The sequence below is a fragment of the Dipteris shenzhenensis genome, chromosome 24 (genome assembly GCF_047967505.1).
Source record: "Dipteris shenzhenensis isolate YYH24624 ecotype China chromosome 24, Dip_SZ_1.0, whole genome shotgun sequence".
Lineage (NCBI taxonomy): Eukaryota > Viridiplantae > Streptophyta > Polypodiopsida > Gleicheniales > Dipteridaceae > Dipteris > Dipteris shenzhenensis.
Genome location: NC_141619.1, coordinates 41,308,058 through 41,333,699, shown reverse-complemented (window position 1 = coordinate 41,333,699; position 25,642 = coordinate 41,308,058). Strand labels below are relative to the sequence as shown.

General features: G+C 40.5%; 1 protein-coding gene across 1 annotated transcript; it reads right to left on the bottom strand.

Annotated features, from left to right (window-relative positions):
• Positions 1–16,843: 16,843 nt before the first annotated feature.
• LOC147886606 (Small nuclear ribonucleoprotein family protein) lies at positions 16,844–17,614 on the bottom strand. Its single transcript, XM_087395814.1, has one exon. The coding sequence runs from the start codon at positions 17,551–17,553 to the stop codon at positions 17,188–17,190; it is 366 nt and encodes a 121-aa protein (XP_087251940.1). The 5' UTR covers positions 17,554–17,614; the 3' UTR covers positions 16,844–17,187.
• Positions 17,615–25,642: the final 8,028 nt, after the last annotated feature.

Sequence of the window (25,642 nt, the reverse complement as noted above, 5' to 3'; positions counted from 1 at the left end):
GGGACTCAAAGCCATGTCGAAAAGGAGAAGGGAGACAATAACAAAACAAGAAGAATGTAGAAGGCACTAGGAAGTTGTGGGCAACTACAGGAAGGTAAGGAGTTTGAATAATGAGAAAATGCAGTATGAGGTACATTCTCTAAGAAAATAAAGTATACCTTGATTCTACATGCAACAACAGCCCATTGGGAAATATGCACCCTAGGATTTAGTTTTACATGTTATGCCTAAGCTTTTGTTATTCCCATGATTACCCTTATTTAAGTAAAGACGAAGAGATTCTTTACCATTTGGGAGCTATCTAGGCATCTATGGACTGCTCACCACCACTAAACTCACTATGGCAACTTGGTATGGCTTAACTTGGCTTCCATTGATCAACTCAAGAATTACTGAGCCTTGCAAATTAGCCAACTGGACTATATCTTTACTATAGACATCAATCAATCTGTATGATCCATTCCATTTTGTGCGCAGTGTTGAGTGTAATGTCTATCAATGGATAGGAAGGTTAATTCCTTCATACCACATGCTATTGCAATCGAGTCAACATGGGAAGCATTCCAACATTGGGGTCTTGATTACATGGGTCCATTCAAGAATACAATCTTATATCACATAATATATACATTATAATTGCCACAGATTATGCTGCTAAGTGGGTTGAGGCTAAAGCCTTAAGGGATAGCTCAGCTTGGACAATAGCTAAGTTCATCTTGGAGAATATCACATGCAAATATGGATACTAATAAAATTTGTTAGTGATCAAGAAAACGATTTCACGAATGAAGTCTTTGAGTTATTGACCAAGGAATTTATGGTCGTACACCAAGTAGCAACTACCTACAATCTTGTGTAAAGAGCAAACTAAGTCCACCAAAAGAATGCTGAGGATCATTCTTACTAAAACTATCAGTATGAATAGTCGAGACTAGGATACGAAGCTTCTTGTTGCATTATGGACTTATTGGGATAGCTTATAAAGTCACTTACAATTGAATCCATTCCAAATGGCTTTTGGATTAGAATCTATTGTTTATGTTAAATTTTGTCTCAAGTTTGCATATTGTAGCTAACATCACCTCAAAGAATAAAAAACAATTAAGAGATGATTGCATCAGCTCACCACGCTAGATGAGTTGTGAATTCAAGCTACATGGTCATAGTATGTGATATGAGGAATTGAAAAGCCTAGCATAATTGGCATATTGTTTGGAAGAAGCTTAATAAGGGAATGTTGGTCCTTTTACAATGCCAAGGTAGGGCCTCTAAAGACTAATCTCAAACTGTGCATCCCTAAAAATTGTACTCCACTATTATCCATCATGTAAGATTTTCTCACAGTAAGCTTGACCAATAAGGTGATCTTCTATAGGGCCTATATGTGCCTCATTAAGTAGCTTGGGCTGTTCATGTGGCAAAACACATCACCATAGAAATACATCGACACCTTGGTGATACATGGGTCCAATAAATAGGCTATACTTCCATGCCTTCAAGGCCAACTATCTTCACTTATCCTTCACATATCCTTAGGAAAAGTTCCCTTGGATAAATAGTGCAGCATCTCATCATACTCAATTTCTATAAAGTCAACGGCAAATAAATGGGCATTTGGTAATTCGTTAGCAACACCATCTGAGGCTAGAAACTAGGATAAATGGTCAATTCCTACATGATATTTTCTTGATTTATTAATGATGTTCAAATTATATTCATGTAGTAACATCATCCATTTCACAAATTGGCCTTGGGATCACTGTTTAATTAATAAGATACAGCAAATCTTGATGATCATCAATATAGAAAATGAATTTATTTTTTAGGAAATAATGGTGAAATTTTTGCTCATTGTTTACCGTGCTAAGAGCTTCATGCTTGATTATGTTGTAATTGCAATTAGATTGAGTCATGCATATTACACTAGATAATAAAACTTCCCATCTAGTTGGGCCAATATGAAACCAATAGCATACCCAGAAGCATCCATATAAATATGAAAAATAACATCCTTGGTTGTCTAAGAATGGGTGTTTCACATGCATGTTTCTTCAATGTATGAAATGCAACAACAAAATCCAATTTCATTTTGTACCTTTTTACATCTACAATAGGTGGAATCTATGTTAGTATATTTTTAGAGGAACTCCCCTTAAATCAATATAACTCGAATCAAAAACATATCTGTATTGCATAAACAAGCCTTTTATTTCTTGAAGCTGATCACTAAACATATGTGCATTGTTGTACATGGTTCTTCAACTGCTACCAAGTTCAATTCTTGTACTATCAATTGTTTAGAAACCAGCCAAGTAAATGTTATCAATTGTTTAGAAACCAGCCAAGTAAATGTAAATATGAAAAATAACATCCTTGGTTGTCTAAGAATGGGTGTTTCACATGCATGTTTCTTCAATGTATGAAATGCAACAACAAAATCCAATTTCATTTTGTACCTTTTTACATCTACAATAGGTGGAATCTATGTTAGTATATTTTTAGAGGAACTCCCCTTAAATCAATATAACTCGAATCAAAAACATATCTGTATTGCATAAACAAGCCTTTTATTTCTTGAAGCTGATCACTAAACATATGTGCATTGTTGTACATGGTTCTTCAACTGCTACCAAGTTCAATTCTTGTACTATCAATTGTTTAGAAACCAGCCAAGTAAATCATATCTTCAGTGAAATTTCTGGGATAGAGATTGTGGTGTTCTAGTAGTTTTGTAGCCTTCATCTTCTACTTGATCTTGGAACTCACTTGAAATAGATTGAGCTCTCCAATAGGCAATATTTGAAGTTTCATCAATCAAGTTTCAACATCCTATGGAAGTTGATCTTAGAATTCCAAGCCTTTTGGTATATAACTATTTGGAAATTTTCTTGGATTAGTTTAAATCTAAACTTTTACTTCTCTAGCCTTGATATCATTAACTTAAATCCCTAATCAGGCAATATCTTGGTGCTTTTCAACCAAGGTCTTTCTAGTAGTATTGGATAGGCATTTTCTTCCATTGAGATTATGAGCAAACTAATAGTATAATGTACTCTGCTAGTGGTAAGAACAATATCTTAAGGCATACTTAATGGTTCCCCTAATTATTGATCCACCATGCAAACTCGAAATGGAGAAGGCTTCAAATTTTTTAGCTTTAGTCATTTTACAACACCTTCCAAAATTATACTCCAAGACCACCATCAATGATCACACTCGAAACCTTTTGCTTCTTGATATTCATGGTGGTGATCACTCACTGGAACTTCTTCATCACTCACTGGAACTTCTTCATCCACATTAGGGTGTCAATCAACAGAATGGTCATAAGAGAATCCACCTATTTGGCTAGTTTCTCCTTGATTTAGAGCTATGAAGGAAGAACTCTGTAATATGGGGTAATCTTTGACAATCCAACTACTACTGTGAGGTTGATCTTTATATTGTGGAATAACTCCCATGCCTTTGCCATCTCTAGATTGGGTTCTTCCTCAAAACTTGATTCATTCTATGATTTTCTTGTGGAGGCTTTAGCTAAGTTATTAGACTATGTCATCATCACAATCAAAACCAGCTACCAAGTACTCTAGGACTCAACAATAGCTCCCCTAATCCAGCCTATGGGTCTTAAGTCAACGCAGCAGCAAACAGGTTTCCATGCCACTTGAATCTATGATAGGTGGTAGATTTTGTCGAGAGATGAGGGAGAGATTCAACAATGCTACCGAGACAACTGGAGGGTTGCATGCAAACGGGGATACAATTTCTACCAGTTCACATTTGAAATGGTCTGTAGGGCATTTGGGCTGCCCAACATTTCCAAACCTTATGTAGCAACACTCAAGTGCATGGATTAGAGGCTCCAAGGATTGGTGCCATCCGACTTAAAAATCCATAGGGATGGGATCCCTATCAATTTGATAAGCAATGAAGTCACTACCAAGGCTACTCGCATTGTACGTTACTGGTGCAAATATCCCACATGGAGCATCACAATGTTATATTGCTCAATCTTCTTGCGTGCCTACATCAGTCCAAGGAGACAGCCTGGGCTGACCATTTTTATACAAAACTCATCAATGTGTGCACGCACTCCAAGGAGAAGATCAAAAACCCAAGGTCCTTTATGTCGATAATCCATTATTTGTCAGATGACATCGTGCCAGAAGGGTTTGGCGATGCCTCCAAAGACACAGCAGACCATGCTCACAAAGCCCTTGCCCAAAAAGAGGAAGGATCAGTAGAGGAGACAAGCAGAGGCAAAGGCCAAAGCAAAGAAGAAATAGGAGCAAGAGGCCCTCCAAAATAGCAAGCCGAACTAAGGCAGAAGTAGGAGAAAGACAACCAAAAAAGGAAGTCGAGGCACCTGAAAAACTCAAAAAGGAGCACGCCCACAATAATCCTATGCCACAAGGCAAACCAATCATAGATATTACTTAGGATCAATTGTTGAGCCCACTATAGAGTCCCATAGGTGGCAAAGCACAAGACTGATAGTAGAATAGGTCCTTGAAGTAAATCCAAGCTCAAAGCTCAAGAATAGGGCCAACCACAGGTATAGCCACCAAACCATCCAACATCACTGGAAGTAACTAAAATTTGTACCTTCAAAGCATATAGCTCTGCACAGAACTATGCCAAGTTGATGCAAGAGGACAGAAATGTGCCATAAAAAAAGGCATTTTTCATGGAGGCTCAAACTACCATGGAACTAACTACACAAAATATGATGGTAAGGAAACGGGAGTTTGCAACCCATCAGGTTATTGCTACAAACAATTCTCGATGACAACTACAATGAATAGAGGCCATGCTAGAAAAATAAAGGGCCAACAGGTTGGTAGTGGAGGCCATTGGCCTAAAACTAGATGTGCATAATTTATAAGCCAAAACTTGAGAGCAAAAAACCTGAGACCAGAAAAGTCCAAGCGATAATTTTTGACACCAATGATGCTTATATGTTTCCCAAAGGAATATACATTTCTTTCTTAATTTTTGATTTATGAAACCGTATACTTACTTATTTATCATTTAAACCCTTATTTTAGAGAACATCATCTATATATGAACAAATAGTGAACACTTCAAAAACTCTTATAAATCCCTCCCTATACGATACTCTCTTTTAAGGATTATGGTAATTCAATGGATTTAGAAGTGTTTCCCTTAGCTTTATCAATCCAATATTTAAAGTATTGAGAAGTTCTCATGTACTATTATATACCATATTCATTGGATGAGTAGGAAAGTGATATTAAAAACACTCATAACTGAAGCCATTATAATTGATCATAAATTCATCTCTACTATATTATCAAATATGAAAAGTCAAGGGAGGGATTTTTAAAAATATTCGCAATTCTCCAAACCTAAGTACCGTTTAAGGAAATTTTGGTCGCTATTCAACTCCTTCCTACTTTATTATGAATTAGGAAAAAGTTGTAACTCTCATATACATCTTGAAATTCCCAATTTATCTCTTTTATACCTCTCAAAATTATACTTTTAATCCCACCATTGTATAGATTATGAGATTTGAACATTTTTCCTTTTTACAGCTCCTCAATCTGAGCTAAGGAGAAAAAGTTATGACCCCTTCTTTGTAGGCCCTCCAAGGGTATTATGCTGACAGAATAAGGTTGGGGCAAGCTCTTCAAACCATATTCCTCTGGCAAGATACACTTAGAGGGTATATTAGAAATGGGTTATATCTTTTTCTTAGCTCAGCCTAAGGAACTGTAAAGAGGATATTTGCTCAAAATTTCATGATCTATCCAATGGTGAAAGAAAAAAAAGGACATTTGGAAGTCATAAAATAAGTCACCACTTGGACATTATGTAAGGTATATTTATATCTATATATATTTATCAATATTTCATATATACTTACATATTCCTTCAAGAAATTTGGAATTTGGTGCTACCTAAACATGAATTGAGACTATATATTTTGACCCCTCCCACCTTTTGACCGCTAGGGTTTTTGCTCAGAAACTGGAAACCCCCCTGCCTGAAAGCAATCAAAATCGGCAAGGGGCTAGAGGTCAAACTTCAACAAATGGAAGAAACCCTTGCCATAAAACGGTCCCACAATGATACGCTATGGGCCAATAACAAGCCCTTCAGAGACAAGCTACAATGGATCGACAACATCATGAGAGGGTGCAAGAACATAAGCTGGCTCTAGAAACACAAGTGGCTCAGTAGACCAACAAATAGAGCAGCTCCATGCACTCCTACAGCAGAGGCAACAGTAGAATATCCACTCCAGAAACAACTCCAATCCGCACAAGCAACCACTCCTCCTTAGCAAGACCCTGAAGATCTCCTTGAGGGACTGTTATCTGCCTCCACCTATGCCTCCTCACTAACCTTTTCCATTCGTGCAAGCGAAGACACCTTCAACTACTACCTCCACACTATCTCTATCACCGCCATACATCACAATATCAATTTTGAGCACCCACTCTCCGCTATTGACTTAGACACTCTCCTTCATCGCAATAATCTACATGCACATCATGTTGGAACTTGGGTAGAGAGGAGAGCTTCATCATGGAGGTGAATGAGAACACATGAGATATTCAAATGGGTGTTCTATTTATTTGAGAGGAAGTCCCTCTTTTATAGAAATGGAGAGAGGGTGTCCTAAATCAGTGGCACCTCTCCTACATCAATGGAGGTAACTCCTAAATCGAACTCCACAATCATAGGCACCACCCCATATGGGGTCCTTTGCATTACATCATCACCTTTGTCATGGTCTATGGCACTAAGTGTGCCTCTCCTACACACACACACACACACACACACAACCATATGACTACTAGTGGATGCACACATGCACCTAGCAAGCACTTGATCACACATATCCCAACATACCCCCCCTTAAGGGTTTGCCTCTTGCTGTGTCAAGGATACATCTAGTCACATAGTTTCACAAGCCATCTCAAGGTGGTCAAGGATAAATCTTTGGCTAGGATCTCATGCTAGTAAAGGTTCCCAAGGGTCAAGGTTTACAAAAATGGGATAGACCCCCCCCAAATGGTTATCTCCCTTGCATGTACAAGGATGAATCTTAGGCCTTTGTGTGGACCTAGTTTCTCATGTCTGCAAGAGGTGCCATGGAGGCAAACACATATCACATGGCCTACATCATATGGTGACCAGAGGTGATTTACAAAAGACAAAACACATAAAATTCTTTTTGGAGTACTATTCTAGGCAGAGAACCTCAAAATTTTAACCAAGTGATGATAAATAAAGTTCAAAAGACAAAGTGCTCAAAAGGCATAGTCTTTATCTTCTACCACAAAGTTTGATTCTTCATTTGTTGATGGAGTTCTTCCTTCAGCAAGATTTTCTTTGTTGTTGATGCAGCTCTTCTTCACAAGATATGCTTCATTTTCTTTGGAGTTGTAGTAGGAGCCATTGTTGAAACCTTTGTTGATGTAGTTCTTTTCCTTGTTCTCCTTGATCTTCTTCTTGTCTTCAAGCTCTTCCTCAATGTGGCTGGTCTTTCCACAAAAGCATTCTAATATTTTGTGAATAACTATCTTCATCTTTGAGTGTTTACCTTTGGCACCAAATATCTTGTCAAGTGTCTTCCATGCATCATGTGAAGTGTCCTTTCCATCAATGTGATGAATATAGTCATCAATAAGACCCAAAGCAATAATTGCTAGCGCCTTTTCATCTTTTACTGTCCATGATATTTCACCTTTTCTTGTTGAAGGTTTCTTCTTCTTTCCATAAGCAATATTCCATAAACCTTTCTTCATGAGAATGAATTTGGTCTGCTAAGTATGGAAAGAATGACCATCTATCTTACTCATGTTAGCCATTAGGAAGGTCTTACCTCTTACAAAGCAGTATCTATTCCTTCACAAAATAGCTTTCAAACATATTCTTCAAAATATATCATAAATGCATCATGAGTATTTACCAAAACTCTCAAACTGCAGGACAGTGCTCCAAACATAAGATTGAAAAATGCCGCAGATCACTTCCAATGGTCAAACATCCAAAAGACCAAAGATTACTGAGATAATAATGAAACTTTATATCACTTAACCATATTCAATGGTTCATATTAGAAGCAAATATCACTGTTTACCCCAAATTGAATAGTCTGAAGTTGGAGGGTGCAATTGAAGCTGAAAATAAAAGCTTTGAGAGGGTTTTTAAAGGCAAATGGAAGCTCTTACTGAGGATTACTTCTAGTAGAGAGGAATGGCAAAATTTCATGTTGTGTCGCTGTGGAGAGATGCGCCTATTTTGACTAGTTTTTTTGCATTACTCTAGCAAGCATTTGAGCTTAAATTTCATCATCAGCAAGATCATAGTATCGCCCACCTGTGGCTCAGAGGAATTGATGAATGGTTACATTTGTAGGTGGAATTGCATGAAAGTTTGGCAAGGAGAGAACGTGTTGGCATGGGCAGATGAAACAAAATTCCAGAGAATTCTTTGTGTCAAAGGTGTGCCCCAAGTAGAGGATACTTCAGCTCAGAGGGCTCTAGGAATGGTCGCTTAATGGAGGAGAACAGAGCTAAGCAAAATCTAGGGAGAAAGAGGGCAGAAATGAAGAAGAAGGTGAAGGGTGGAGAAGAAGATGATGAGGTGGCATATTGAAGCTAGAATGGGCTAAGGACTTGGCTCTGATACCAAATGTTGAAACGTGGGGGAGAATAGATGCATTGTGGCAAGAGGAGTGAGAACGCAAAAGATGTAGCAATGGGGGTTCTATTGATTTGAGAGGGAAGTCCCTCTTTTATAGAAATGGAGAGAGGGTGTCCTAAATCAGTGGCACCTCTCCTACATCAATGGAGGTAACTCCTAAATCATAGGAACTCCACAGTCATAGGCACCACCCCATGTGGGGGCCTTTGCATTACATCATCACCTTTGTCATGGTCTATGGCACTAAGTGTGCCTCTCCTACACACACATGCACAACCATATGACTGCTAGTGGATGCACACATGCACCTAGCAAGCCCTTGATCACACATATCACAACACATCCTACATTATCTATGGCTTATTTTCACGAAGATATTGTCCTCTAGGATGATGCAAACATTTTGACACTCGCATACCACCCCATCATCTATAATTTTATGGCGTGGGTGCGAGGTATCCAAGTTTCCCATATCTTAACCAATGACACTCCCACCCTCAAGCCTACTCAACTGCAAGACCTACCTTGCAACCTAAACATCTTGGCTACAAGCCTAGAGTGGCTGCAAGTGTATGGTCTTAATGATGTGAATTCATCTTCAACCGCCTTTTTGCACACAATAGCGAGCGCTAACGCCCCCCCACCGACATAATAGCTCTTTACAATAATATTCTTGAAGCCATTCAAAACATGATTCAAACTAGCACTAGCCAATTGGATGATTCGCATGTAGCATACCCAACAGGTCTATGTGAAGTAGACACCAATACAACATGGGCCTTATTTAACTCCTCTTACCCACTTCCCCCTCCATCTAATCCTGACATGGCACCTCATCAAGACCCCACCTCCATTGTCACTGCCGCCACCGACCCTTCACAACCATCCACCTCACAGCACACCATCACACCTTCTAACACCAACATGCAGCAGTAGTTGCTTGGGCTGGAGGGTCCAAAAGACATGACCACTACCACTTGGTATAAAATTCTTAATCCCATGCTCTTCTCAGACGTCAAGCGTCCCTATGAGGAAGAGGAGCTTGAAGAAGTCAGTGAACACCCACACAAAGAAGAGGAGCAACCTCACGAGCTCACGCTGGGCCACAACACTTGGTACGAGGCCATCACATCATTCAAGGTCATCGATGATGTGTCAGGCGTGAACAATGGAAGGGAAAGCTCCAAAGTTTCCAGCTCACTCGAAAGGACATCATGGAAGCATGTGCCTTGACTGAGTTGATTCAAAGAAACTTCAGGAAGTGGCGGCGTGAAGATGACTGAAGTACCAGAGGCGGTTGTAGGAGGCTAGATCCTAATCAACTGCCAACTACAGATGTGGCAATAGGACTCCAGCCTCAATGGAGAATTCCCTTTTTGAAGCATGAGACTTTTTGGTGGGCATACTAATGTATATGCCTCTACGTAGAAGATGGCTCCGGAGGCGGATACCAGAGGCCAGATCCTGATCAGGTGCCAACTACAGATGCGGCAACAAGGCTCCAGCCTCAGTGGAGAATTCCCTTTTTGAAGCATGAGGCTTTTTGGGACATACTACTCAGTGAGCTCGATCGACGTGTCGATCCAATGTATATTCCTCTATGCTAAAGATGGCCCTGGAAGAATTTTGAAGCTATGCAGGCCTCCGATCCAAATATAGCATATAATTTTTCAAGGCTCAATTTTCCAGAAGTGGGATCCTCCTGTGCATTGGCGGCATAGATGTAAGAACTCAACACAACTTTTGCCTCAGTCTCGAATCTGGCAATCGTAGCAACAATGCATTTTTTCAAGCTGCTTATCATTTTGCTAAGATAACATTCCCACTCAAGAGCCTACTCAGAGGAAAATCTTCAATGGCTGCGCTCTAAATTAGTGTTTGACCTCAACATCGGGCCACAGTTTTCCCAGTAATGCGGCTATATCTACGTGTCTGAAATCTTCGTGGTCATCATATGCAAAATTTTGAAGACATGTTCAAGACACATTTTTGGAAGCCTCTCCATCCCTTTTTCAGAATCTCCCACTAACTTTTCTATCAGCATCGCATCATGAACAACGTCCTCAAGTTCGACATCATGCACACCGCACATAATCCAAGGATGGATTGTGAGCAGGAAGGGGGGCATGTTCACTGCCATGGTCAATAGTTCATGCAAGCACTAGGTGTTGAAAAGATTAAGTGGAGAAGTAGGAGAGGATGTGGGATATGCAATATGATATCCGCCTTGGAGCCGTATGGGCCTAAGTGCTTGTAAAAAGAGAGTGTGAGAGGTGAAAGAAAGAACAGGGTTGGCCCTCTCTGCAAAAGGTGGAATGTATAAATGGCCAAAAGTTTGAAGTTAGTCTTCATTGTGTCCATGCAACTTTTAGGAATACAAGCTCTCTCATTCTCTCTATGTTCTTGTGAGTTGCTTTTCCATTGTGTGTTGCCTTATGATTGCCACTCTCCTCCCTTCATTGTCCCTTTCTCTTCCACTCTCCCTCCCCTCTCTTCCCTTCCCTTCTTCTCTTTCTCCTCCTTCTTCACTCTTGTGAAATCACATTGACACAATCCGCTAGGCACTTGCATGACACAAGTGATAGGTTTATGCTTGCAAAGCTCTCACAAGGAGTTGTTCAAGAGTGGAGTCTCCGTTAGCATTCCTCTAGGATCCCTAAAACACATGGAGTCGCTACACACCAAGCCTACCCGTCATATTAGAAAAGGTTTCCCTTAATCTAGCTGTTGGGATCATTAAGTTTGGAGTTTGGACCAACTGAGGTTGTGACATTGGAGGGTTCTCCCATGTCTCTGTCCATAGACTTTCTTGAGATAGACAAGTCATCTTGTGGTGGTTTTGCATGGCATAAGAACTATCTTTTGAGTTTGTTGACCCTAAGGATGCAAAGCTAGGTGTGTAGGTTTATAAGAGGGTATTTGATGCTTATCCTCAAGCTCAGGGATAGCTCCTAGGACTCTTCTTAATCTCAAATGCATGTGTTGGTTGGTGTAGTTGAGGCCCCAATTCTAGGTTGATTCCACTTCGAAACAAGGTCAAGGGGTGGCAGACCCTTGTGGCTTCCTTGCGCCATAGCAAGGCAAGGTTCAGGGCACAGCCCATGAGAATTTTATATCAATTTATGACAATGAACTCTTTGAAGGAAGCTGAAACTTGTTTTGACAACTTGCAAGAAATGTAAAACAATGTGTATCATTAAGATACAAGTAAATCAATAGACTTGGCCATAAGACAACAATTGTTATCATCAATTTTCAGCAACAGTTTTGAAGGCATCAACAAGTTATTCATCACTATATATACCTCATTTCCCTTCATTTGCAACTTGTTGTATAGTTAGCCCATTGTGGTTGCGAATTTCTCTCTTTCATCCTCTATCTCAACAATGGTGATGTTGATGCTAAGATAGAGGTGAGGGCTAGTGAGCATGTTTATAGCTACTACTTTGGGAGAAGCTTGAATATTGTCTACTACGTAAACGTCAATGGCATCTTTTGACTTGTCTTCATCTGGACTAGAATCTCTTTTTGAAGCAAATACCGTTGTTGTGATATAAGGATGATTTCCTCTTCTCACTACTTTTTACTTGCTAGAAAATTTGGTCCTTTGCATAAGTCTTGCTAGAACTTACGGTCCTTTTCATAAGGCTTGTTAAAATCCTTTGATATGTAGGCCATGCAATTCATGGATGGGCTTTAAGAGTCCATTTGAAGGGTGTTGGTTTTCATTGAGATAAATCATTCTTCCCAACTATTGACTACAATGTTGTTTGCAAGAGGCTTATATGACACAATGGTGCTTCTTGTTGAAGTCTTCTACAAACTATTGATGATGATGATGTTCACATTTGGTCGGCAGAGGCTTACACATTTTGTTATTGGAGGTGCTTCCTTCTATAGCTTACCATGCTTAATGTTGGCTCTCACAACTAAAGCCTTATCAACCCAAAAAAAAAAGGCCTTGGGCCTTGAAATAGTGTTAAAAAGTTTTTATTTTTTTGAACTTAAATTTGTGAATGCTTGGCTTTTATTTAAAGTTTCAATTTGGACTTCATTTGATTCCTTTGAAATAGGGTAAAAGATGGCTCTCAAGGAGAAGTGGGTCACTTTTTGTAGCAGTAGCCATCATTGTGTTGTAGATGCACGTCACTAAGAAGGAAATTGCTTAGAATACTGGGCTTTGGCAACCTCATTGGGGGTACCAAGACCTCCCACATGGACCTCCATGTCAAAAGCTCTTGTTTACATCTTGTGTAGCATTAAAGTGCACCAAGTATGGTTGGAGAATGCTTGCAATGTCTCAGGTGTCATATGGAAGACACGTGGTAGTGTATTTGATGCCACATTGGTGGCTTGGGACCTCACATTAGTGGTGGAGGGATTGAGACAGAGCCAACATTTCAACATGGTATCAGATCATCTACTATAGGATTTTGTTTTCGAGTAAATTGTTATAATTTTGGTAAGATGTTGGATTCCATAAGGAATTCCAACAAAGATAACTATGTTTTAGGGCCAATAATGCCAAGAAAGTGACCAAAAAAAAGTTCATTCAAACAAAATTTTGAGAGTATATCACTGACGCCTATAGTAAAACTAGAGACATATCCAAAAAAAATGACGTAGAGTGGGAAAGTACATTCTCATTTGTCCAAAGACTATAAATTGTCGATAAGATGAAGTTGGAGCTCACAAACCTGAAGTATTATTTGGTGGATTCGAAGTACCACCATGTATTTTCAAATATAATTTTCGTGAGTGTTTGGATAATTCAATCTTTTTATCACCTCAAGAAGAAGTAAAGACATGGGAAGAGTTCAAGCATAGATTCAATTGAGAGTGACATATTCAAGGATTTGGATCAGTTCCATTAGAAGTCAATAGCAGAATATACAGATCGGTTTGGGGTAGCTTTGCTCAAGATCAAGCTTTCGGGTTTAGAAGCAAGCATGAGAGTACTTGAGTGGATGTCACTGACCCAAATTTTAAGAGAAATAAATCAGCATGCACAAAAGGTGGACACCATTACACAGGGTGGCCACTTCAACAAATAGGATAGACCCAAAGGCCATAGGAAGAAAAGGTTGGAAATTTCAGAAACAAACCTCTACTTAATCTGGATTGAAAATGGGAAGATCATGCAACAGCTCAAAAATTATAAGAAAGAGGGAATGTGCATCAAATGTGATAAGAGTGCATGAGTTCAGAAATGGGAAAAAACTTGATTCAGCTCCAAACCAATAAAAAATAAGAGAAACCAATCTATGTGGATGGGGAGGCGCATGTTGTTGAAGCCTCATGGCAAAATTGGGGATAAGATAGCTCTATTCTTGTATTCAGGTGCTACCCACAATACTCTCTAAAGAAGCCAGGTGTTCTTGCGAATTCTCATGCTTAGTGGGGATTCTATGATCCACCGCGAGTAGATATCTCCTCAATGGTTGACAAACTATGGGTTCATCTTCTAGAGTGTGTGGGCAACATTGATTTCATCGTTGGACCATTGATGGAATCGGTATTCCTTTTTGTTATCCATGGCATTGTCAACCAACATCATATCACATTGCATGCATGCCCTCTCTTCATCTTTGGGCCAAAACGTCATCATAAAGCAACTATCCGTTGGAAAACACGCCTACAGTTGTCTGGAATATAGCAAACGTAATGCAACATGTACCCATCTGAGAAATCAAGACATCTAAATGTGCAAGATTTTGCCAAAGTATATGACTCACGTATCTCGCTTCAGAGTGTGCACTCAAAAGACTGAGGTAAGGCCCACCGTAAGCCTCCGTATACTGCACCCTCTGCTGAGGATCTCCTCTAAACTCACAATTGCCTCGTCAGGCTCCAGTAGCTGCTCATGGGAGCCCTGCTACTCACTATGCACAGGGAACTCTCTGCAGCTCTTCACCCTGATGATGATCTTCCTGCCCACAAATGGACTTTTATATAGAGCAAGAAGCCCTCAGTCTGGCTGACCAGATCTACAGATTGGGCCAACCCAATGGACAGTACAGACGACTTAACCTGCCCCTGCCAACCTGTCCCAGGCCTCTTAAAGGCCCTGCAAGCAGGCACCTCTGTGCTGGTCATATCCCAGCTCCACTTCACTATACCAGGGCGTTTGGTTGGGCCTGTTTCAGCCCCAGACAGCCCTAGATCCTGGCATAAAGTAATCCCTATGTGCTTACCAGGGTGGTCTCATGGGCTGCCCTAGAAGGATGTACTGTTTCTGCCCACATGGCAACCTCCCTCGATCCCTCTACAGGTGCCAATGTGACACCATCTACACCCTTACACAGAAAAGTGTCAAGCCCCATTGCACTCCTCATTTGGGGGATTAACAAGTGGGAGCATTGACCCTTATATTCAACAGGAATATTGAACTCTCTGATCTAGACAACCAAGATTAGGAGCAACCTAGTTACAAGAGGTACTTGGGAGATTACCGAATGTCGGGAGACCAAGCCCTAGGACCAAGTGGATGACATGGGCAAAGATCGTGATGGCTGCATATCCTAAAAATGTCAAAAGAGTGGGTGTTGGAGAAATAGGTGAACTCCCCATATAAGGAGAGCATTGGGGGAGTGACACTTGTAGCATAATAGGCGGTATGGTGAGGGATGAACAGTCTTGCTGCGGGGAACTAGAGGTGTCTATCACCCTTCCAAGCAAACTACTGATAGTCCAGATGCACTTCTGAGGGCTGGTACAAGGGCTGCATTCTCTGCCCCTTTTCTGCTAGCTCTGCCTTTGATGCACTCCTGACGGGCCTCCTTGCAGCCTGCTGCTGAATAATCTCTGTCCTCCACGTTGAGAGCCTTTTTATAGACCTCAAGGGCACCTAATTCTGGCCCACTAGCCCTGAACCAGGCCACTGGACAAAAGAGCTACAAAGATGTCTGAGAAAGGTCTTTTTCCTAACGAAAGGGCCATGTCACAACACATATCAGACACACACAAAAAAAAATTAAAAGGAAGCGATATAATAAACTTTAAGAAACCATTATGACTTTTCGTAAGGTCAGAAACGAAAAGACCAAATTGAAGGAAACACAGAGAGAGAGAGAGAGAGAGAGAGAGAGAGAGAGAGAGAGATTATTGCATTTCTATCCCAAGTTTGACTACGTATCCAGACATAAATGGCATTCATTGCAGCACACTATAGCTACAGAAATTAGCAATACGTTGTATAGTATAGGCTACTGTGGTGAGCCTAACAAAAAGCTTTCATTTACTATTCTTATCAAAAAGAGAGCTAACTTGCCTTGTAAGCTTCCCTTGTAGTGCATAGTCTTAAGGTTCAGGAAGGATGCATCTTAAAAACTGCATAGAAGCTCATCAAAGCTTAGTCCAGACAGATGGCCCTTGTTAGTTTCCACTCAGAAGATGGTGTGATAGGAAATGCATGTTTTTGTGCAATGATGGGTGCAAATATCCTTTACCTTTCCCCTCTTCTTGTGAATGCTTTTTCCTATCTGAAAAAAAGAAATAAACCCTGTGCTGGTATATGCAGAGACTGATATGTGAGGGAGGACAGTACAAACAACACCTCTTAAGGAAACAGTTTCAGAGTAAAACAAAGTCGGAAACTATGAAGGATTGCAAGGATGAGAAGAGTCGTCACTTCTGCAGCTCTAGGGATCAGGGCCATGTACAACAGTTGGAAATATCAGCCCGACAATAAGAACTTCTATTATTTCATAAACCTGTTTGGTCTGCTATGGCCGTTGAAACCATTTCATTCCATCTCTTATTTAAGTATGTTATGGCCTAACGTTAATAAGCACTTCGTCTCATTTCTCTCGCCCCCCCCTTTGTACTCCTCGTCTGGTTCCTCAATTAGTAAAAACCTTATAAGACTGCACTCATGCTCACAGCGAAACATTAACGATTGGCACCATCAGACGTCATACATGTGGAGTCGTGAGTATCTTTGTCTTCATCATGCCGGATTTAAATGAGGAACCGCGTTCCAAACCTTCGAGCCATAAATCCAACAAGGATAGTATGGCAATTTTGTTGTCACTACAAAGCCTTTCTAATTTTCCTTCCAGAAATAAAATTAATTCGCGTCTAAGATTAAAGAGCTTCAACGTAAATTTATGGTTCATGTACAGTAAAGTCTTGAGGTATCAATTGTGAACTCAGGGCCTCGTTGGCTTGGCAAACACACTTACATTCTCGTACATAATCTTGCATGACATAGGAGACAGGCAAAAAGTGCCACATTCTGATAGTAGCCGCTATGGCTATTTGAGGATATGTGACGATATATCTACAGAGAACATTGTCATCGCTAAATCCTTGGGAAAGGACAACTGTCGTTTCTCGCATTTCGAGTTTCAGATGGAATGATACAACAAAACAAACTCTCAACAAGCTGTGTAGCTGTATCCAGTTGGTATTCCATGTTTGGATAGCATGGATTTATCAGTTTCTTTTTCCTAAACAAGTATGTAATTGCTCGCAGAGGAGATCGAAAGCAAACCAAGGAAGCATTCAACCATCTTGCAGCGAAAGCAAGGAGAGCTGCTCATCCAAGGAGCATTCGACGAAGCAAGAGGTGCGGCAACGGGCAGGGATGAGGATGAGGCCAAGGCCACGCTGCTCGACGGCGTGCTGGGGAGGTTGGGCGGAGGATCCAGCGATCTCACGGTATTCAACAGCATCGTAGAGGATGATATTGCCCTGTTTGTCGAGGCATTGGAATTTGCCAACGAAGAAGCGACCATCGGAGACACCGACTCGCATTCGACGGTAGAGGAGCTGGTGGCAACGTTTGACGAGGGGCTTGAGGGGGCGGGGAGCAGTGGGATTCTCGTCTTCCAAGGACGCCATAGCCAGCAGCTCAAGCTCCTCCGCCATACCCAACACCTTCACAGCTTCTGTTAACTTGTAAACTTGTAAACTACTATTTATACCTTTTCTATTTGTTTTAGAAAGAAGAACAAGAACACAAGAGTAATTTCAATTTCCTCGAGTGTCTTTAATTGTCCGAGGTGTTTGCGGGTTCGATCACCGCACTGGACCCTCACCTACTGCCTCAGGTCTCGGGCTGTTTGCCCATACCTGAACCGCCTTGGTAGATGCGTGTGTGTTGTGAGCGGGGTTAATAGGGTGAGGTGGTGGGGAGGAGGGGAGGAGGTTGCGGGCGAGGGAATTCAGTAATACAATGCAAAAAAAAACAGAGTGGAGAAAACACCACTCCTCTATGCATAAAGCATATTGGTAGGGGACACGTGTATTGCGGCATCACAACATGCAAAATCTTCAGTCGAGCTACACATCCAAATTCAAGTGTTCCTGAAACCTCAACAGAGTGGCGAAATTCCAACAACTCTACGCAGAACAGAGGTGGAGTGATTGATTGACAGTCATTAGGTCGCGAGGCTTGATGCAAATCTAAGGAAGCAGCAATCTTCTGTCGAGCTGCACATCCAGATTCAAGTGTTTCTGAAACCTCAATAGAGTGGCGAAATTCCAACAAATCTGCGCAGAACAAAGGTGGAGTGATTGATTGACAGTCGTTAGGTCACGAGGCTTGATGCTGATTTAAGGAAGTAGCAACAACAAAGACAGGCAAGGTGTTCACCTAAGGTAGTCTTACAATCGCTAATGCGGGGTCCATAGAGAGGCAGTAGACCTAACCGTGGCCGTTGTTGCTAAGTTGCTCCAGTTCCTCCATCCCTTCAACGTTCTCTTTTGTGTTCCATGGGAGCAGAGGCCCAATCCAAGCTGCAAGGATCTAAACACTTACAACACCCCTTGTAAAATTGACCCAAAATCAAAAGCTTTTGTATGCTTTCTTTTTTTAGGCTTTTGTGTACTTTCTTACCACAATCTTATATAAGGAGGACTGAGATCATTCCTCAAACCCAAAGAAACTTTGTTCTTTTGTATGAGGCCACTGACATCAAGTTGAAGGGTCGAAACCATTGCGCTACCAATACTTTAATTGGACAACAGGTAAGCTTGTGCTTCTTGTTCGATGCCCATGCCCTATGATACTTCATGAATTCGTGGGCGGAATGTTTTTAACGGAGTCAAAGACAAGCCCAAGTGGATGCGGTAGAGATGTGGTAACACATCAAGATTTTCCAAAAGCTTTCTATTCAAGTGCATGAGCAGGGAGAATAGCCAGGGCATGCCCAATCATTTTCAATAGATTCTCCAAAATGCTTGTTGTGCCAGATGCTAAGGAGGAAGATCCATACCCTATGGTAGTGTTGCACAATCGTAAGATTAAGCTTTCTATTCAAGTGCATGAGCAGGGAGAATAGCCAGGGCATGCCCAATCATTTTCAATAGATTCTCCAAAATGCTTGTTGTGCCAGATGCTAAGGAGGAAGATCCATACCCTATGGTAGTGTTGCACAATCGTAAGATTCATGCAAACAACTGGTCTCACAACCTCAAGGAGGTGCCTCTCACAGTTTATCAAATACTGCACCAAATGTGTCAACAATCAAGAAAGGAAGTGGTTTCAAACTTAGATACGATTCAACTTGACATGCAAGAGCTCAAGCAAGCGCTCTTTATTATGGCAGATGGCAAAACTCCTAGTAGTGAAGATGGTCTACCAATAGAGTTCTGTAAAGCCTTTTGGGAGACTGTTGCACCTTGCTTACTTAAGATGTGGTAGGAGTGTATGGTAGTGGCAGCGTACCAGATCACATAAATGGAGGACTGATGAAATTAATCCCAAAGAGGGGGAGAAAATAAAGTTGAAGAATTGGAAACATTTGACACTGATCAATTGTAGCTATAAAATCTTTGCCAAAGCTTTAGCATTGAGATTAAAGAACAGAATGGATAAATGGATTCTACAAGAGGTAAAAGGATTCATAAAGGGTAGACATCTCTTGGGAGCCATAATAAATTTGTGCAAGGGATGTGCTCATGCAAAGGAGACAAATCAAGATATTTGTTTTACCAAAATTGATTTTTATAAGGCTTATGACAGATTAAACTGGGATTTCCTATTACAATCCATTTAAGATTTGGGCATTAGACCAAGGTTCAACCTCTTTTGTAGCATTGCTTCTCAAAAATGCCTCAGGCAAACTTTGTATTGATGGAGAAATGTCTCATGCTTTTATTCCCTCTTGGTGCATCTCCAAGGCTGGGCATTGGCTTTGTACCCTTGAATCTTCTGACTATAGTGCCTGTATGTTCCTTTGATTTATTTGATTTTGTTGATTGTTGTAATCCTCATTGATAGGAGCCAAATACACCATATGAACACTTGTTGGTGGTGGTTGCTGCTGCTGCTGATTTTGGTTACCTCTTGCATTAAAATTGATTATAGGTATTCTTGTCTCTCCTCTATGTTTGCACCAAAGCTCATATTGAGGTTCTTGTTTGTGGTCTTCCATGCCATAGTATGTGCATGCTTGATCTTGGTTTTGTCCTTGTTGATTTCCCCAATTTTATTGATTGGCTCTTCTTGGTGTTGCAGGAATCTTTGTTGTCCTTACCTGCCGACAACAACCTGATTAGCTGCCACCACGGGTGGGGCTTTTTGACTGTTTGAATTTTGAACATGAGGAGGCACTCTCCCCCTATAACTTGGATTATACTAGCATCTCTCTTTCTCATGTTTGTCCTTCCCACAAAATGCACAAGCAACTTTAGGCCGGGGTGGGGGTGTTTTTAAAGTTTCCAATTGCTCTTTAATCATTTGCTATAACTTAGAGAGCTTGTCTGTCTTCTTCTTGGCTTTTGATTTCTCTCTGTTCTTGGTCTGTTTTTTCTTTTTCTTTGAGTGTTCTTCTTCTTCATTCTCTTCATCTGATGTATCACCACTATCCTCGTCGTCTGCATCAGTGTCTGTCTCTGTTTCAGAGTCGGAATGTCTTTTCTTCTTTTGTTTTAGACCTTGACTTTGTGCCTAGTCTTCTTTCTGCTCTTTGTGCTGCATCAACCATGTTGTTGAAGTCATTTACTCCTCCAAGCTGACCTTGACTTTGTGCCTAGTCTTCTTTTTGCTCTTTGTGCTGCATCAACCATGTTGTTAAAGTCATTTACTCCTCCAAGCTAGGTCTCTACAAGCAACTACTACTATCCTTAATTCCTTGTTTAGTCCTTTACAAAAATAATCTCCCAACTGCTCATCAATTTGTTGATTGTTTGTCAGTCTTCTATTTAGATTTCTGAACATTTGAGCATAGTCTTCAACTAAGAGATGCTTTTGCTTCATATTTTGAAGCTTCTTGAGTATGTCTTCTGTAGATTTTGATTCACGAAAATAGCTTTAAAATGCAGTTTCCAATTCATCACAAGTTGCAAAATGAGCTACACCATATTGCATAAGCCAAATCTTTGCCTTACCATTAAAAGTTACTGCAAACTACTCTTTCTTGGTGATGTCCGAAAGTTTTTTGGATCCGCTTGCAGCCCACCTTATTTCAAATTGTCTGACATGACTGTCTGGATCTTGCCCTTTCTTGCATGTGAATTTGGCTGACTTTACCAAAGGATTCTGCATTCTTGGCTGGTGTTGTAGTTGTCTTTGAGATTGAGCTTGTAATTTCTTTTTTGGAGGTGGAGGCAATGGATTGAAGTCGAGTTTTCTTTGAGCCTGAACAAATAGGCATGCTGCAAAATTTGTTGCAATACTCCTTTTGAGCAATTCTTTAGTAAGTGATTGCACCATTAATTTGCTAAGTTCAATTTGAACCTCACTTACTTTTGTGCTATGCATAGAATTATCTGAAGAGCTTGCTCCACTGGGTGTATAGTCGAGGTCGTTGAAAATGTCATCTTGTTCTTTTGTTTGTGTGCCCACTTCCAATCTAGCACGGTTTCTTGTAAAATAGGCATAGCCAATTCGGTGAGGTGACGTTTTCTCCTTAAAGTTATCTGACATGGACCAAGATACTTTGCATGTAGGAAAGGAATAGAGAACTACGGCGATCACTAGCTACTCTTGGGTTGCTTGTAGTGTACTTTGATGAGTAATCTGCTTGCAATCTTCTGGGGCTTGTAGCCTTAAATATTTGATAGTGTTGTTGCTGTCGATATATTTGTGGTTGGATTGCTATTGTTGATGAACCTCAGAAGAGCGTTTGCTACTACTGTTGCGCAATTGGACAACTATTCGTTGGTAATCCGATGACTGCTTGATGGCTCCTCTGGTCGATGCAGTGACTAAAGACTTTGATGCAGCAATATCACTTATCAAGAAGTGTATTTTACTTTGCTTGCCAAATCATTGTTTTTGGTGGTGTTTGTCGATGAGGAACATTATCAAGTTGTTGCAAGCTTGTATGGTTGGAATGGAGTCGGATTACAATTCGCTTCCTACTGAATGCTCAATCCGAGACACAGCTTCATAGACACCTCACTCGTCATTGTGTGTTCACTTGTTCAAAGTGTTGTGGCAGCTATCTAGCTGGTTCTTGTCATGAGGAAGTCACTTACAAAAGTCGTGAAGGATTTTCGAAAGTGGTCTACCTTCAAGCGATCTTCGAATGACGTCACATGCTGAATCAACTTGTATGCCATCTCATGCTTGGCTAGAAGTCGTCTTTGCAACAATATGTTGTTGTTGTTTTGATTTTCTTGGGAGTTGTTGCCTATGCTAGTTGATTTGTGTTGTAGTCATTGTAGATCATACAGATTTCACTCTTATGCAGAATTGCTATAACCGTCAGTCAGAGCTCGAATGTAGTAGAGGATTGCCAATACTGTTAGTGGTGTCTCTAGAAGACTGAAAAACACCTACACATATCCACTCCTGGCAATGGGAATGCTAGGGTCAGACTTAAACGTGACTAATGTCGAAAAAGAAAGAGACAGTACAAAGCATACAAATAGCCAAGACAATCGTTTGTAGAGTGGAAATATTGCATATAGTTTGTATTACGGCAGATATCAACAACTCTACTCCATGCAGGAGCTGATGACTACCTTATAACAACATCCAATGGTATTTCAACCTCAGTTGAATAAAAGTTAGAAAACAGACAATCCCAGAAATGATGTGGTGGATAGGGCCACTACGACATGCTGTTAGAGATGGTTATAGATGTCCCTACAGTTACAAAAGTATCCACTGCTTGTTATTGTAACCCCCCCTTACTAGAGGTCTAGTAACCTTCCTTGGTTGAGGTCTACGTGGGTGGAGGAGTCATCCTCAACAAATACCCATGGGGTTCAAGGCCAGTATGAAAAAAAGGTGGGACTAGTTTTTGAATAGACTTAGAAGTAAGCATGATAGATGGAGGGGTTTTCAAGCCAATCTAGCAAGAAGAAGAGTAGTATTGAACCATTGTATCTGGTAGGAAGAAGAGAAGTCTTGAGCCATTGTATTTACCCCATCTCTATTGCAAACTGGGCCTGAAAACATTACCAGAATATGTAGATCATTCTTGTGGGGGGGAAGTGATACTAGAAGAAGATATCTAAAGTTAAGTGGTCCTTTTATACTAGGCCCAAAGATGAAGGCGGCTTGCATATTGTGAACATCTAGCAAGCTACTTTCAAGTTAGCAACCAAGTGATTATTAGATCTATAGCTAATCCTGACTAGGCTACTCTACTACTTCAAAACTTCAAGTTTGTCAGACTAGTTCGAGCATCCAAATGGAGATACTTCCTCATGCTATCTCCCATTTGCAACCCAGAACCTTGTACAATCAAGGGGAGCCAGTTATTTTAGACATTAAATCTATAATAGTGATTGGATTATACTTTGTAGTAGGTAGAAGGGTCGGGTAGGGAGGGTTGCCATTATTATTCAACTGCAAAATGATGCGAGCTTGACAACTTTTCAAAGAAGGGCTTCAGACCTGGGACCAGTTGTGGAATAGAGAAAATATCAGATGGAAAGAATGGCATGAGATTAGAAGAGAATTTAGATTGCTCAAAAAAGATCATGCATTTAAAGTGATTCAGATTTGGGACCACAGCCAACTGTGGAATAGAGAAAATATCAGATGGAAAGAATGGCATGAGATTCAAAGAGAATTTAGATTGTCCAATCAAGATCATGCACTTGTTATGAGCAGATTAGGACTGTTGAGAACAATGACCTCACTTGGAAAAGGGGAAGAGTTTTAATTTATGATAGGGAATTCAATTGGGTCGGAAGTCTCCACTTTCTACCCATACCTACTCCGTCAGATGGCATTTGTCACTACCTTAAATAGCAGATGGAATTTGGCTGACAATGCCTATAAATAGAGACAAAGATTTGCCTTGTTATGGGACAAAAAATTCCATAGAAAATACCCACATTGCGTTGGCTTATAATGCATAAAGTTGTATGGACTAATTATAGGAACCTAAGGATAGGTAAAGGAGATGGGACTTGTAAGAGATGCCCTAATAGAAAGGAAGATGTTTTCCATCTTTTTATCACATGCCTTGGTGGTAGGAAGGTTTGGAAACTTGTATAGTTACACATAGGGAACCACTCAATTGGAAGTCTTTACTACTTCGGAGATGCACTCAAACTATCTTATTAGAGCACATGCAATTTGACTCATTTGGATAGCTAGGAATGCATTGCAATTTAATGATGAGTCTATTGTTGCTAAACATCTCTTTGCTTTTATGGAAATGCTCAATGCCTCAACAATTGATACTCCAATTTTCTGCTTCAGGATAACTTCTAGTTTGACTAGGATAAACATAATTACAATGAAGAGCACTCACAGCTGCATTTGGAGATTCAAGAGCTTCACAAAATCTTCTTAAGATGCGATGTCACTCCCCAGGACCTATGAGCTCATGATATATCCCCTATTTTTCCAGTCAAAGAAGAAGCTATGGACTGATCCTGCTAATTGTCATGCGCAGACAACTTAATGCATAGACGGCTTTACTTAGTTCTATAGACTGTACTTGGATTGAGCAAGTATACCTCTTTGGAGGGTTTTTTATATGACAAGGACATGCTTGTACATATTTTTTTATCAGAATATAACTAGCTTTTCTTTTTCCCCAAAAAAAAAAAGTACACCAGATCCAATGCCATCAACAGGGATGCAGGATCATTGACACCTCTTGCGCTTGTGCTCATGGATCCATTAGTGGAAGAATTTGGGTTTGATTGTGAGCTAGAGCCTGCTGTCGAGACTAGAGCTTGTGCTCTAGCCAACACGAAAGATATCGTAGTGTTGAAAGTAAGCATTATCGACGATTCCAAGACCAGGAATGATGAGTTTCATGCGGAAGCATGTTTCTGTGCAGAAAAGAAAAGATCACTACATAGAAACCATAGGGGCTAGATATGCAACATCTCTTGCTCCCCACAATTCATGCCTCCTTTTGAGGAGATTGTGCTCCTCTATGTAGGACTTCCTTCACCCCCCACTCTTTTAAGATGGTTGATAATTCACCTTTTTCCCGTCCCGTACTAGGTTAGAGGGTGGGTGGAACTAATGGCGGTTGGGGCAACTTTGCCAGGGAAACAAGGAATTATGCAGCTGGAGTTGGAAGGATGTGAAGAGCTCATGAGCATTGACAAGTGTTGAAGAAGGCATGGGGAAGAAGAAAACGATAGCATCTACATCTCAATTATGGTATACCTCTTCCATTATCTCATCTTGCCATTACAATGTTTATCTAAGCTTGAGCCCCGTTGACCAATTAAAATCATGCTAAAAAGCATGGACATACAACATAGGTGATGGCCTTTCTTTCCGAATTTTCTTGTAGTATGCTTCCCATCACAAGCTAACAATCTATATGTCTCACACATAGAGATGGCCTGCTCAATTAGCCTATTAATAAAGTATCAACTTGTAAGAAGCCTTAAAACTTATCAAGTGCATCCTAGCTGAATATTTTGATGATAGAATTCAACTACCCTTAATAGCTCATCCACATTCTCTTCACACCTCGAGCAAGATGAAGTCTTACCTCCTCTTTGATAACTTCTAATTGCTTCCTACAACTTGCAAAGACGTGTATATTTATACATGATTTTCTTTGATCTCCCTGACTCC

Coding starts and splice junctions, on each gene's coding strand:
- LOC147886606 (XM_087395814.1), bottom strand. CDS start 17,553: ATGGCGGAGGAGCTTGAGCTGCTGGCTATGGCGTCCTTGGAAGACGAG.